At 39.2% G+C, this 15646-nt stretch overlaps 1 protein-coding gene across 3 annotated transcripts in view; it reads left to right on the top strand.

Annotated features, from left to right (window-relative positions):
* TTC28 (tetratricopeptide repeat domain 28) overlaps positions 1–15646 on the top strand; it is a 596541-nt gene that overhangs the window by 427207 nt on the left and 153688 nt on the right. For all 3 annotated transcript variants that reach the window (XM_033837116.2, XM_033837115.2, XM_033837117.2), the window contains one exon: positions 6221–6728. In XM_033837116.2, the coding sequence (XP_033693007.1) occupies positions 6221–6728 (508 nt within the window). The remainder of the gene's footprint in view (positions 1–6220; positions 6729–15646) is intronic.

Below are 15646 nucleotides of genomic sequence, written 5' to 3'. Positions count from 1 at the left end.
TATCCATGATTATAGTGTCATGCAGAATAGTTTCACTGCCCTAAAAATCCCCTGTGATCCATCCTTTTCGCCTGCTGAAACCACTGATCTTTTTGCTTTCTCTATAGTTTTGCCTTTTCCAGAGTGTCATGTAGTTGAGATCATACAGTGTGTAGTCTTTTTTTTTTTTTTTTTTTGTGGTCTCTTCCATTGCGGAGCACAGGCTCCGGATGCACAGGTTCAGCGGCCATGGCTCACGGGCCCAGCCGCTCCGTGGCACGTGGGGTCTTCCCAGACCGGGGCACGAACCTGTGTCCCTTGCATCGGCAGGCGGACTCTCAACCACTGCGCCACCAGGGAAGCCCTTAAGACTGGATTCTTTCATTAAAGAATATACATTTAAGGTTTCCTTCATATCTCTTTGAGCCTTGGTAGATCATTTCCTTTTAGTGCTGAATAATACTCTATTGTAAGGATGTATCAAATTTTATTTATCCATTCACCTATTGAAAGACATCTTGGTTGCTTCCAGTTTTTAACAATTGTGAATAAAGGTGTTACAAACATTCACGTGCAGGTTTTTGTGTGGATGTAAGTGTTCATTTCATTAAGGTAAATAATGCAGGAGCATGATTGCTGGATCATATGGTTTGAGTAGGTTTGTAGGAAACTACCCAACCATCTTCCAAAGTGGCTGTCCCATTTTGCATTCCCATTAGCAATGAATGAGAGTTCCTATTGCTCCACATCTTCACCAGGATTTGATATTGTCAGTTGTCTTAGATTTTCACCATTCTGATAGATGTGTAGTGGTATCTCATTGTTGTTTTAACTTGCAATTCCCTGATGACATATCATGTGGAGCATCTTTTCATATGCTTCTTTGCCACCTATATACAGTCGGCCCTCCATATTTATGGGTTCTGCATCCACAGATTGAACAAACCACATATCAAAAATATTTGAAAAAATTCCAGAAAGTTCCAAAAAGCAAAATTTGAATTTGCCATATACCAACAACTACTTACATTGTATTTACATTGCATTAGGCATTATAAGTCATCTAGAGATGATTTAAAGAATATGGGATGATGTGCATAGGTTATATGCAAATACCATGCCATTTTACATAAGGGACTTGAGCATTTGCAGATTTTGGTATCCATGGGGGTTCCTGGAACCAATACCTTGCAGATACTGAGGGAAAACTGTATCTTCTTTGGTGAGGTATCTGTTCAGGTCTTTTGTCCATTTTAAAGTTGGGTTGTTTTCTTGTTGAGTTTTAATTTTTTTTGTTTTTTGTTTTTGTATATTTTGGATACAAGTCCTTTGTCAGATAGGTATTTTGCAAATATCTTCTCCCAGTCTGTAGCTTGTCTTTTCATTCTGTTCATGGTATCTCTTACAGGGCACAGTTTTTAATTTTAATGAAGTCCAACGTAGCAATTCTTTCTTTCATGGGTCATGCCTTTGGTGTTTTATCTAAAAATTAATTTCCAAACCCTAGGTCCCCTAGAATTTCTCTTATCTTCTAGGAGTTTTATAGTTTTGCATTTTACATTTAGGTCTATGATCCATTTTGAGTCAATTTGTATGAAAAGTGTAAAGTCTGTGTCTAGATTCACTTTCTTTGCATGTGGATGTCCAGTTGTTCTAGCACCATTTTTTGGAAAGCCTGTCCTTTCTCCACTGAATTACCTTTGTTCCTTTGTCAAAAATTAGTTGACTCTGTTTGTGTCTAGAGAATTTTCTTGAGTACATGAATGAATGAACAAATGAACCAACCAACAGACCCCAAAACACTCCAATATCCGTGTAAGCTTTGACCACTTAAAGTGCTTTTACCAACACTAAGTGTTGGATATACCAATGATTCCAAAATGCCCCGGAGTAAAGGGTGAATTTTCTTATGTCTACACTTGCAGAAGAGTAATACGAGTAATATGCTTTAGCGTATGAAAATAATGACCCTTCCTGCCATCAGTGGGGCACACTTCTTGTGTCGTGTTTTTAGTTGTGGTGACATATAACATCATGTTCTATTTTCTGGTCATCTTCTACCACATCTTTGAAATGAATAAAGCTAAGTTAGGGTAGGAAGAGAAATGAAAATCTAAAATTTTTGAGCATCTTCTGTGAGCCTTGAAATGGGCTCTTTACAAGTTCTATCTTATTTAGTACTCCTCAGAGCACTGTGAGATGTTAATATTTCCATTTACAGATGAGGAAACTGAGGCTCAGAGATGTTGCAGAACTTGTGTAGTATCACACAGTTTGTCCTTTGGACCCATGCATGCCTGATTCCAGAGTCTGCCCCTATTCTTCTATATCCCTCTGCCTCTTGGGTTGCAGGTGGTTAACCCAGTACCTTGGGTTCGTGGGCACTGAACTGGCAAGGAATACAAGGTGCATGTGGATTTGGACAGTGAAGATGAAAAACTGTATTTCTGGTACTAGCTGTGGGTGCATTTCCCCTTTTCTTAAAACTACATGCAATTAGTCAATCAGCAGGTATATCAGATATTCTCTATATGTGCATTTAGTCATCCCACAAAATATAACTCTTATAAAATACATACAATAAAGGGAAAAACATGCTAGTTGTGAGGAACACGTTTAATTTTGCAAAATAATGTTTAATGGTAGTATCATCAATGTGGTTTTTTGGGTAGTTTACACTTTCTCTATTTCATGTCTCAAACTGAAAGTCCTGAAAGGTGGTTTGAAAAAATATGAGCAAATTTCCTTCTCTAGCTCCATGTCCCACGAAACTGACTCATCAGGTGCAGTTCTTCCGCAAATATTTGGGGCACAGAGCAAGGGGTAATGACTCCTGTGTGCTAAGTCTGCAGCTGGAAATCATGCTTTGGCAAGAACATAAGTAATTTATATCTTGTAAAAAGAGAAAAGTATTGTCTTATTCCAACCAGAGAGTTTGTTAGCATAACTGTTTGTGTGCATTTTGGTATTCAAATACAGATGTTCCAAAATGTTTCCACTGTGGGAAGCAGCTGCTGCTATTCTAGCACAAAAATCTCAAAGAGATTAATATACAAAGGCAGTGTGAACCTTAGTGGCAAGTGCAGCATCTGCTTGAGGTGGGGCCTGTGTTTCCCTGTAGATAGTGGGTCTTCAGATTCTGCTTAACAGCCTGAAACCATGTTTCAGATCTAAGCTTATTCCACAGGAACAGGAACAAAGACAAATGATTAATTTGTAATTCACTTAGCTGATAAATATGATCACGTTATTTGCCCAGCAGCTGTAAAACACTGGACTTCATGTCCTGTGGCAACTGATATAGGAATATAGATGTTTGGTTGTAATGACTGATGTTTTTGGTGCCGTTACTAGCTTCTGCTTGGTAACAGAGCTCAGCCCAGACGGCCTGCAGTCATAAAACATCATCCACACCTTAGTGATGCATTTACAGAGAACTTTACAGTTTACTCAGGACACTCACTTGCACTGCTTCATATGATCCCATCCTACCCTTGGAAAGTACATATGCTGTCATTATCAGAATGGTTTACATATAAAGAAAGTACAGGTGAAGAAGTGACATGACTTCTCAGGGTTACACAGCCAGGGCCTCTGACTCTAAATTCCATTCCATTCTTATACTACATCAAGCTGCCTTTCTAATTTCAGAGGCTATGATATGTGCTTCATAAACTATATTGACCTTTCTAGAGTTGCCAGTTTCCAGGACACCTGCGTGAAGAGTCCCAGCCTGATAGCGCTGCCTGTAACAGGAAGGTGCCAGGGAAGAGCTAATGCAGTAGTCCTTCCCTCTTTCCTCACAGCCCTAAAGGGGAAATGCCCCAATACTCTCTTTCCTTATGTTTGGGAGAGCTTCAGCAAATGAGCTCCTATGTCTCCCTGGCATTTACAGAAATGAAGAACCAGAAGCAGAAGATCCCTGGGCTGTCATTTGGAGTTGCCACATACCACAGGTTTCTAAGAACAGTGATGCCTGGGGTGCTGTGCCTGCCCCAGGCCTTATTAATCTATTCCCTACAGTGTTCAAGGGCTCATTGCCTCCAACCAGATCTACTATTTGGAATTATCTAGTGAATTATTTATGGTTTACACATTTGACAGAGGCTCATGGCTAAGTTTGAAAACACTCAGTTCCTGGGACCTAGAAACCTCTGTCTGGAAAACCAAGGCTCAGAGAAGTTAAGTTTCTGAAGGTCCCAGGGCTAGTAAACACCAGTGCAGTTTTGAACCAAGGGTGTCTGATTGTAAGTCACACTGGCTCCATAGTGAAAGAGCCATGTGTTCTACTTTGAGGGCAGCAAAGATTTGCAGGTGGGAGGGTTTGTGGACTGTGTCCTGCTCTCTAGCCTGGCTTGGGCACAGAAGGACCTCAGAGAGTAAGGAGGGGAGGGCCAATTACAGAAGGAAAGGAAAGAGACTGAGTCCCCCGTCCTGTAGCAAAGGAGGAAAGGAGATTGTCGGGTGTGGGGAGGGGAGTTGTGAGCAGTAGAAAGGCCTGTGTGCACTGTGCCAACAAGAAGTCTTAACTTATGATCCTGAAGAGGTTCCCGAAGTAGGAACCTGAGGCCAGTACACATCCAAGTGGCATGCTCTTGGGTGACATCATTGCTGCATCTGCCAGAATCACATTGCTACAGGACTGTGATTTTCATGGAATTGTTTCTGCTCTCCACCACTCAGAAAAAAAAGACAAACCCCAAAAGTACATTTCTAAGTGTTTATTTCCTCTCTATTTTCCCCAAGCTTTTTGTTGGAACATCTGTGAAATGATAAAAGCAACTTAAAACTATATGGAACCTTTTGCAGATACACAGTTTGCAAGCATTGTAAAGATGGTCAGTCTCAGTCATTTTGATCAAAACTGCTATTTCGCAGGCAAAGAAATAAGGTAGCAAATCACTCAACTATGAAATATTAATAAAAGTGTTCTGAAGTGTATATAGAACACATCTGATAAAGAAATACCCTTACTCCAGGTGGGATGGCCTTCCCTTGTTGTTATTCCCTAGCCTGGAGGCCCTGGTGAAGATCACTTGCCTACTTGTGACAGAGTTTACCCTTTGTTCTGCCAGGATCACGTATTCATGGTACGAAGAGGGAGCATCATGAAGAAAGGGGGCTACGTGGCTCTAGCTGTAGGCACTGTGTGAAGGAAGGGAAGGATAGGCAAGTTGTTGAATGAAAAGAAGCGCAGGAGAGCTCGGTGTAACTTCCCTTTTATGTCTCTGCGAAGGAGTTAGAAACTAAAGACGAGAATCTAAGACTATCTGCACTTGGTAAAATTCTAGAACCCGTGTAACATCTCCTTTGTTATTTTTGTTTCCCTTTGGTTCACTATGCCAATATAGAGTCATTTTCATTAAAACCTTTAAGACAAAAAGGGCTCATGTTCTTTTCTTTAGACAAGAACTATTTGAGTGGCGAGCAGTGTGAGGGGACTAGGAAGATAGCATCTTTCTGCACAGAGGCTGGGGTCAGAAGAGAGAGCCTCTAGGCAAGAAAAGCAAAGCTCGAAGAGCAATGTGAGCCTAAAAAGGGGTGGTGAGGCCCCGTGGGGACTACCACATTCAGAGATGTAGTTGTAACTCCCGTTATTTTCCTCTGCGGCTCATCTAATCTAAGCCTTCCACAGTAACCAGCACTGATGAAGTCACATTGAGTTAACAAAGATAAGAGAACAGGACCCTCCATTGGTCCTGGGTCACAAAATTATCAATCATCAATCTAAAGATCTCCCTTGCCGTTAATGTATCCATTTGCTTTGGGAGAAGACAAGAATTGAGAAATGCAATTTGAGTGCACTCTTTGAGTGCAAAGAGCCTAGCATGGATTTCTCCTATGAATTTCCTATGCTATATTACATGTAATAATTAATTTTGATTTTCTTCAACATTTTCTTATGCTGCAGAGGTTAATAGCTATTAACAGAGATATAATATCACAATATTAGAAATGTCAAGTCTTTAAACTAAGATGAACGTTATATGGCACACAACCTGTTTCTATGAGATTCGGTATTGAATGTTACTGATTAAATTGCCGTTGTCTTTTATTAGGAACTTGCTGTTTGGATGTGCTCTTTTTCAGTTCTGCATAGGTCTGCAGACCAGTGATAGAAACACCATTAGAAATAGGTTTGGATGGTTATGGGCAAACTCTCTAACATTTTATCAGCTGAAACAAACCAAAGCCATTTTCTGATGTGCTTTCTTTTCTCTGCCTTATCCTTTCTCTCCAGGCAGCTTCATCAGCCCTGAGCAGTCTGGGCCACGTGTACACAGCCATTGGAGACTACCCCAATGCACTGGCCAGTCACAAACAGTGTGTTCTTCTCGCCAAGCAATCCAAAGATGAGCTTTCTGAAGCCCGAGAACTCGGTAACATGGGAGCGGTGTATATTGCCATGGGTGATTTTGAGAATGCTGTGCAGTGCCATGAGCAGCATCTGAAGATAGCCAAGGACCTGGGCAACAAGCGAGAAGAGGCCCGCGCCTACAGCAATCTGGGCAGTGCCTACCACTACAGGAGGAACTTTGACAAGGCCATGTCTTACCACAACTACGTGCTGGAGCTGGCTCAGGAGTTGATGGAGAAGGCCATTGAGATGCGGGCCTATGCTGGCCTGGGCCATGCTGCCAGGTGCATGCAGGATTTGGAGAGAGCTAAACAGTACCACGAGCAGCAGCTGGGCATCGCTGAGGATCTCAAGGACCGGGCTGCAGAGGGGCGAGCATCCTCCAATCTGGGTAAGGACAGGATTGCTTGCGGGACCCAGGGTCAGGGCCAAGGGCTAGAAATAGCTGGAGTAACCCACTATCTTTTACAGGAATCTGTGTGTTTATATTCAAAAGTATCTCCTCATTGTGTGTGTTTTATATTTCCTTCAGATATATGTCCTTGGAGCCTGCCTGCTCTAAATCACAGGATCTTTTCTGTCATCACAGTGCTCTGAGGATTAGAACTCTGAAATACTGGAAAAACAAAACACCCCAACCTTTTAATCTGTCTAGAGAGAAGAACGACCAGATTTATCTAATTAGAGAGAAGGGGGATGAAGTGAAGAGACAAAGCTATGTTTGGTTTAAATGAAAGGGAAGCTTGCTAGGAAGTCATCAATGGAAGGGAATTTGAGAGGATTTTTGTTTAGAGGGAGTTCTTTACTTGGTGACTTTAACCCCAAAGGGAATGTATTATTTCCCCTCAATGTATGTGTATTCACAAATGATGTTGATAGTTATAGTGTAAATGTAAAATTATTTTTTGAAAAATTTAAATAAGATAGATTTGCAGTCTGTGGTTTGATAGGACTTGGTTTTACAGTTAAGATATTTATAGATTTGGGGGAATTTATATGGAATGGTAAGAGGTGATAAGTATTAGTAACTGGCTACTTTTTAGAAGATATTGTTATCTTTTCTTGGTACCCAAACAGATGTTGGTACATAATGAATGAAAGGAACAGATGTGTTCAGAAGTATAAGCGGAACTCATCCTTGTGCCTGGAGCCCATGGTTTGTTATGTCCACAGGGACTCAGGGTGGGGAGAGGACAAGAAGACGGTGACCTTATTCGTATTAGTGTATGCTTAGCGGATATTAGTGGCAATGCACTGTAAAAGTCAGTCCCCTTTTCTTTTGTGACCTACAAAACCCTATTTCTCTTTATATAATTTTAGCACTACTTCTCCCTCCCCTCTACCTCCGCTTATTGTAACCATATGTTTCGTGAATATGGTTGTTTGAAAAAGTCTGGCAAATCCCTAGAGGTGATGCTGAAGATGGTATTGAGATCAGAATGAGAATCTAGAGAGCCTGATAAAAACCATAGAAATAAGTTCTTGGTATGATATATTCATTCAACAGATTTCAAGTATTTATTGAATCATACTATGTGCTGAATCCTGGAATAATTGCCTTACATGGTAGAGAAGTTTGAAAAAAAAATCCTTGCCCTCAAAGAGCTTATAATTTAGTTGGGAAAATAAGATTAATACATAGGACAACGGTGTTAATGATGTTGTGTAGCCATGAAATTCCCAGAAGGGAGGCCCTGAGGGCTGGGAATAGTCTGGAAAGCTTCTTGGAGGAGATGACGCCCAGGTGGACCTTGAAGAATAGCTGAGATTTGGTCAGAAATGGGATGGCATTGATGGCAAGGAGTATGTGAAAGAAGAATTTGATGCAATAGGTTGGCATATCTGAGGGATAGTGGCATGATTAGCCTTCAGGAATGTGCTAGAGGATGGTAGAAGATTATTATGAAAACTAGGCAAGTAATTGTTAGTGAACAGGAACTCCTGAAGGTTTTGAAATGTAGAAGTGAGAACATTGACTAGATATTTAAGGAAGACAAGTCTAGCAGTGGCACATAGGATAGGTTGGAGGGCTTGAAACCTGGAGTGTAGAAGGCTGTGCATATTGGGCAATTCATATTTCTCTATCATCTTGTGTCAGAAATCTATCATTTTGATTAGTTGTATTTATTTTCCAAAGACTTTGTTCATTTCATCTAAATTGTTGAATTTATTGGCATAAAGTTGTTTATAATACTTACTTATTTTCCTTTTAATGCTTGTAAGATATATAGTGATATGTCCTCTTTCATTTCTGTTATTGGTAGTTTGTGTTTTGTACCTGTACTAACCCCCTCCCCCTTTTCTGGGTCATTCTAGCTAGAGATTTATCAATTTTCTTGCTTTTGCTTTTGTTAAGTTTTTTCTATTGCTTATCTATTTTTTAATTTCATTTTTCTGGTCTCATTTTTATCATTTTCTTGCTGCCGCTTTCTTTGGGTCCTCTTTCTAGCCTCTCAAGGTTGAAACTTAGGTCATTGATTTTAGACTTTTTAAATTTCTAATACAAGCATTAAAAATATAAAATTTCCTCTAAACACTGCTTTAGCTGCATCTAATCATTTTTGATGTATTATGTTTTTACCTTCGTTGGGTTTAAAATATCTTCTAAAATTGTTTGTGATTTCCCTTTAACCCCCGTGTTGTTTAGAAGTGCTGTTTAATTTAAAACATTTGAGATTTTCCTAGAAACTTTATTGTTATCAAATTCTAGTTTACTTCTATTGCAGTCAGAGAACATACTTTGTAGGATTGCAATAGGTGTCTCTACAGATGTTGTTTAGGTCTAGGTAGTTGATAGTGGTGTTCAGATCATCCTTGTCTTTTTTGATTTCTTTGTCTATATGTTTTGTCAGTTGCTAAGAAGGAGGTTGTTAAAATCTACAACTGTTATTGTGGACTTGTCTGTTTTTCCATTTAATTCTGTGAAACATGGCTTCATGTACTTTGAAGCTTTCTCTTTGGGCAAATATTCATTTATGATCGTTTTTGTCTTTCTGACAGATTGGCCCTTTTATCATTATGAAATGTCCCTTTTTATCATTGGTCATGTCTTTTTTTCTTGAACTACTTGATCTGATACAAATATATCCACTCCTACCTTCTTATGCTTACTTTTTGTGTTTTCCATTTTTTTTCTGTCTTTACTTTCTATTTCTTGGTGTCTTTAGTTTGTTAACTGCAGATAACATCTAGCTAGGTCTTGCTTCTTTATTGATTTTCACAATTATGGCCTTTTAATTAGAGAATTTCATCATTTAACAGTTAATGTAATTATTGGTTTTGTTAGATTTAGGTCTGTTATTTTACTGTTGGTTTTCTGCTTGTCCCATTTATATTTTGTTCTCCGTTCTTCCTTTCCTGCTGTCTATGGGTAAATTTAATCATATAGACTTTATTTTAACTTGTCTATTTGCTTTTTAGCTCTGTCTTTGCATAATTTTTTAATGGTTGCTCTAAGGATGGCATTATATATCCTTAACTTTTCATGGTTTACTTTGAGCTACCATTGTACCACTTCCTGTAAAATATAAGTACATTATGACCTTGTAGGTCCACTTACTCCCCACTCCCTGTACTTTATGCTGTAGTTCTCACATTTATTACTACACCTATATTCTTTTTAAACTCCACAGTACAATGTTAGTTGTTCTATTTTATATTATCATTTTAAATGATTGAGAGGAAAAATAATATTTTCTGTTTATCCACTTATTTATCATTTCTTGTACTTGCATTCGCTCTTGAAGATATGAGTTTCCATCTGGTATTATTTCCCTTCAGCCTAAAGAACTTCATGTAGCATTTCTTGTAATGCAGGTCTGCTAGTGATGAATTCTCTTCATTTTGTTTACTTTAAAATGTGTTTATTTCACCTCATTCTTGAAGGATATTTTTTGCTAGATACAGAATTCTAGGTTGGTAGATTTTTTTTTTTATCTTTCAGTGGGTTAAAGTAGTCTTTCCAGTGTCTTTTGGCCCCCATTATTTCTGATAAGAAGTCAGTGGAATTAATAATCTGTATGGTGTATGCTAATTTTTTCTTGACAGTTCACAAGATTTCTTCTAAATTTGGTTTTCAGCAGTTTATGATATGCCTAAATGTGGCTTTCTTTGTATTTTTTTCCTTCCTATGGTTCTTTGAGCTTTTGAATCAGCACATATATATTTTTGCCTGAATTTAGGGAATTTTTACCTATTATTTTTAAAATATTTCTTTTTGTTCACTCCCTCTCTTCTCTATTTATCTCTCTGCATTACTTTGGGCCTTTTGATTTTGTCCTATATATTGCTGAGGCTCTGTTCATGTTTTTAATTTTTTTTCTCTGTATTCTTCAGATTTGAAAATTTCTGTTAATCTTTCTTCAAGTTCACTAACTCTTCTGTCATCTCCAATCTTCTGATAAACCTATCTGGTGATGCAGAGTTTGGGATTCCCCAAGACTACTCTCACTTCTGATATCAACAGCAAGCAAGGGTCACCCTCAGGTTCAGTAACTAGGAGGACTCACAGAATTCACTGAAAGTTATTGTTATACTCATGGTTATGGTTTATTACAGTGAAAGCATACAGATTTAAATCAGCCAAGGGAAGAGGCACATGGGTTAGAGTTCAGGAGAATTGTAAGCACAAAGCTTCCAGTTGTGTCATGGATGGTGCTAACTCTTCCAAGCAGCAATATGTGACAGTATGCACAGAGACTCCCTTGAGCTTTCTTTTCCAAAGTTTTTATTGGATCTTGGTCACAGAGATATGGTTGACCACCTGCATGAGTGACCTTAGTTTCCTGCCCCTCTGGAGGTTGAGCTGAGAGCCCCCACTGTAAATCATACTGTTACCATCGACTCTCTGGCATGGTCAACACCCTCAAAGACTCTTAGGTTGGGCATTCTGAGGGCTTCGAAATTATTTCCCAGAGCCAGGGGCAAAGGCTGGACCTCTCTGGGCAAGGTTAATTCTTTACTGCATTGGTGCATTTTAAAATTTAGATATATATTATATTTTTAGCTCTAGAATTTCCATTTGGTTCTTTTAATTAACATTTCAGCTTTCCTGCTAAGATTTATGTGTTTATTCATTACATGTATATTTTCTTTCACATAACGGCCCTAGTTATTACAAAAGCTTATAAAACCTTGTCTGCTAATTCCATGTGGGTCATCTCAGAGTTAGACCCTATTGATTGCCTGTTGTTGATGTTGTTATTTTTTTAACAGCTTGATTGAGATATAATTCACATAGTATACTATTTATACATTTAAGGTGTGTAATTCAGTGGTTTGTAGTATAGTCACAGAGTTGTGCATTGATTGCCTTTTGTTTTGAGTTGTTAGTCACATTTTAATGTACTCTTTGAAAAGGGATTATATCCAACATTGTCAGTGATACTTTATAGAGACTCTGGATTCTGATATATTTCTCTTAATAGTATTGATTTTTGTTGTAGTTGTTTTACCAGTTAACTTGACTTAATTCAAGCTCCAAATTCTGTCTTCCCTGTGTTGGGTAGCAGCTAAAATCTCTGTTCAGGTCTTTAAGCTTGCTTAGATTTGGCCTTGCACATGCATATTTCATGAGTTAAACAGAGATCTGTGTAAAATTACAAATCCAAGGCTCTCCTCTATGGCTCTCTCTGGGATTTTTCCTTTGGTTCTTCAAGCCAGAAAGACAGTGTGTTTCTACCTGAGTTTTAGCCTCACCACACGGCACTAATGGGGTTTGCCCTCTGGTCCCTGCCCCTGCAAAATGTCCTCTGGCATTTCAAAAATGGGAAACTTACCCAATGCCTTTCCCTTCTGCAAAGAGTCAACTCCAACCTCCCTACAGTTTCTCACTGCTTTTGGTTGCACTCCAGTGTTTTTAGATAAATTCCTCCCCCTGCTTCCTCCATGCTGGCCTCCTGCCCCCTCCATGCCAGCCCTCCTGCCCTGCCCCCTGTCAGACTTTATAGTTGTTATCTATAGGAGGGTGGCTCTGAAAGGAGGTACTCCTCCATTACTGGAAGTAGAACTTCTCCTATCCATGTTTAACCCATTGCAATTTGATTTGCACCTTTTGTCCCCTGAAAAAGATCAGCAGTGATCTCCAGATGGCTCAGTTGAGAGATCTCTTGACAGTTCTAAATTTCCTTAATCAGTATGCAACATTTGGTAGCCTTTACTAAGTTTTCCTTGAAATTCTCTCCTCCTCTAGTTTCTGTGAAGCACCACTGTCCTGATTTTCTTCTTGGCTGCTCTTTCTGTACCATCTTCATTGGCTTTTCTTATCCTTCTTTTTTAAAAATGAACAATTTTAAAAGTTACAAAAACAGTACTTACTTTGGTAAAAAATTCTTATGGTATGAAAGTGTATAAAGTAGAAAAAGGAGTTCCACCCTGGTCCACCCCCTTGCCTACCTTCCCATGTCCCACTTTTCAGAGTTAAGTACTGTTAACAACTTGGTTAGACTCTTTCCAGACCTTTTTACTATGCACATAAACACATGGTAGTATAATCATATATGTAAATATACACATGTGTGTACAGATTGTTCCTTTTTTAAAAACTTGGATCATAACATATGTGCTTTTCTGCCACCTGCTTTTTTTATTCCGCCTTCCCTCTTAGGCAAAGCCTCTGTGTCATTATTCAGTTTCCCTACATTATTTTTAATGGCTCTTTTCCATTGTATTGCCACTTGTTAAATGTGGGAGTTCTTGTATTTTGTTCCTTGATTCTTTCCTGTTCCTTCTTTGTATCTCTCTATCATTTTTTTTTTTTTTTTTTTTTTTTTTTTTTGTGGTACGTGGGCCTCTCACTGTTGTGGCCTCTCCCGTTGCGGAGCACAGGCTCCGGATGCGCAGGCACAGCGGCCATGGCTCACGGGCCCAGCCGTTCCGCGGCATGTGGGATCTTCCCAGACTGGGGCACGAACCCGTGTCCCCTGCATCGGCAGGCGGACCCTCAACCACTGCGCCACCAGGGAAGCCCCTCTCTATCATTTTTACCACCAAATCTTCAACTACTGCTTCAATGTCCATTGTTTCTAAATCTATATTCACCAGCTCTGACCTCCTGCCTGAGATCATTTTCATATGCCTAGTAGATGCTTCTTCTGATTTTCATGCTGATCAGTCCAAGTTTGTGAGTTCAAATGTGAAATATCTTTTTCCTAAATTAACTGCTTCTCCTAGCTTTCCTTATTCTGTTGATGACAGGCCCATTCTTGTAGTTATCTCTATTAATTCACTATTGCTGCTGTAACAAATTGCCATGAACTTAGTGGCTTCAAATAACACAAATGTTTTCTCTTACAATTCTGGAGATCAGGAGTCTGAAATCAATTTCACCAGGCTAAGGTCAATGTCAACAAGCCTGGTTTCTTGGCTCTAGGGGAGAATCAGCTTCTAATGGCTGCGTGTATTCCTTGGCTTGTGGCCTCTTCCTCCAATTCCAGAGTGCATCACTCCAATCTCTGCTTCTGAGTCATCACATTGCCTTCTCTTCTGTCCTAACTCCTCTTGTATCCCTCTTTAAAAAAAAAAAAAAAGACTGTTGTGATTACATCAAGCCCACTTGAGTAGTCCAGAATAATCTTCCCAAGATCCACAGTTTAATCACACCTCCAAAATCCCTTTTGTCGTGTAAAGTAACATTCACAGGTTCCTGGGATTAGAATGCAGAGACTGGGGACCGGGGAGCGGGAGGATCATTCAGCCCATTATACAGTCCTGACTTAGAAATCTAAAGTCATCATTGATTTCTTACCCCATCCCCCTTTTTTTCAGTTGACACTCAATCTAACAGTTGTCAAGTAAGTATTCTCATTAAGGTTTTTTCTTTCCCTTGCTCCTTCCTTGTTGCCCAGTCTGTTGCAATAACCAACTAGTTGGGTTTTCCTTGCTACCATTCCCTCCTTCCCATGTCTCCTCCATCCCACACACCAATAGTAGACTGACCTTCCTAAACTGTACCTTAAAATGGGGACTATCACGATTTCCATTCTTTAATTCTACTACTCCTCTGTACATACGCTTTACCTAAAACTGTGTTTTTCCATCTTCCCTAATTTAGCCACACTGGCTATACTTCTTGCTTTAATGTATTTTCTCAAGCTATTTCTTCTACTTAGAAGAACTTCTCTGTCCCTATCTTGCTTATCTAAAGTTTACCCATCTTTTTAGGATTATCCCAAGTACCATTCACTTCTTTTTTTTTTAACTATTCACTTCTTGAAGCCTCTCTTGATAACAAGTTCTTTACCTTGTCTGAGTCCTGTGTCCACTTTTTAAATTTCTCTTATTCTATTTCTATTCAATCATAAAATATGGTTATTGGTGTACTTGTATAGTTACCTCCACTGGATTAAAACTCAGTAGAAGTATAAACACTATTCTACTCCACAGTCTCTGTATCTCTGAGTATAACCCCTTAGACACAGTGAGTACTCAGTGTTTATATGATTAGACTGAATGAGTCAAAGCTTATGCCAAGATGTTGTGCCCCAGTGATTGGAAGAACAGTGGTGCCTTTGGAAAGAAACAGGAAAGCTGAGAGGAGGAACTTCCCCAAAGTAGTTCTTTATCAAACATGGTAAGTTTGTTTTGTACATGCCCAGTATGTATTTCTCTCAATGTAACATGAGCAAATAGAATTGGAAACAAGTATTAAGATGGCATCATCCTAATGACATCTATGAGATAAGGGAGGAAAGCCAGTCAGGGAGACTGAGTCAGGATCACAGAGGGTGGAGGTGACCCAGGTAGAGTTCAGGGAGAAGAGAGCTTCAGGATGTGGAGGGCTTAGAGAAGCCAGGGAGAATGAGATTTGAGTCACTAAGAAGGTTTTTTGACATTAGAAGCTTTCTGTGCACATCTGAGGGGTAGGGTAGTGGATAGAACTTATGGAGATGGAGAAAAAGAGAAGGTAGAGATGATGAGAAATCTTTATCCTTTGGTGGTCAGCATATACTAATATTTACTATCCACCTTTTAGATGCTTTAAAATAAAACAAGTAGAAATGATTTAGACTCTTTAGATTTCTTATGAACAACAAAGAATAGCCTAGACGTTTTCTAAGTATGTCTTACTTGTGAAAATAATGCTAATGTAAATTTTGGCTTGGAAAATGTCCATCTTTTCTTTTATGCTCAAAACAACTGTAGTTGCATGACAGTGTTTCTGTAGCCTCTGTTTTTTTGGTAGCCTTCTTTATGGTTCTAATTTAGGCAGTTTGGAGTCAAATCTCAGTTAGGCTGCAAAGTAGGTCACTAGAGTAAAGCCTCAGTTAAAGTGCTCTCGCTCTGATCATCCCAGATCTTCTCATTCACTGG

Source organism: Tursiops truncatus, chromosome 13 (assembly GCF_011762595.2).
Source record: "Tursiops truncatus isolate mTurTru1 chromosome 13, mTurTru1.mat.Y, whole genome shotgun sequence".
Lineage (NCBI taxonomy): Eukaryota > Metazoa > Chordata > Mammalia > Artiodactyla > Delphinidae > Tursiops > Tursiops truncatus.
This window is presented reverse-complemented; position numbering and strand designations above follow the sequence as displayed.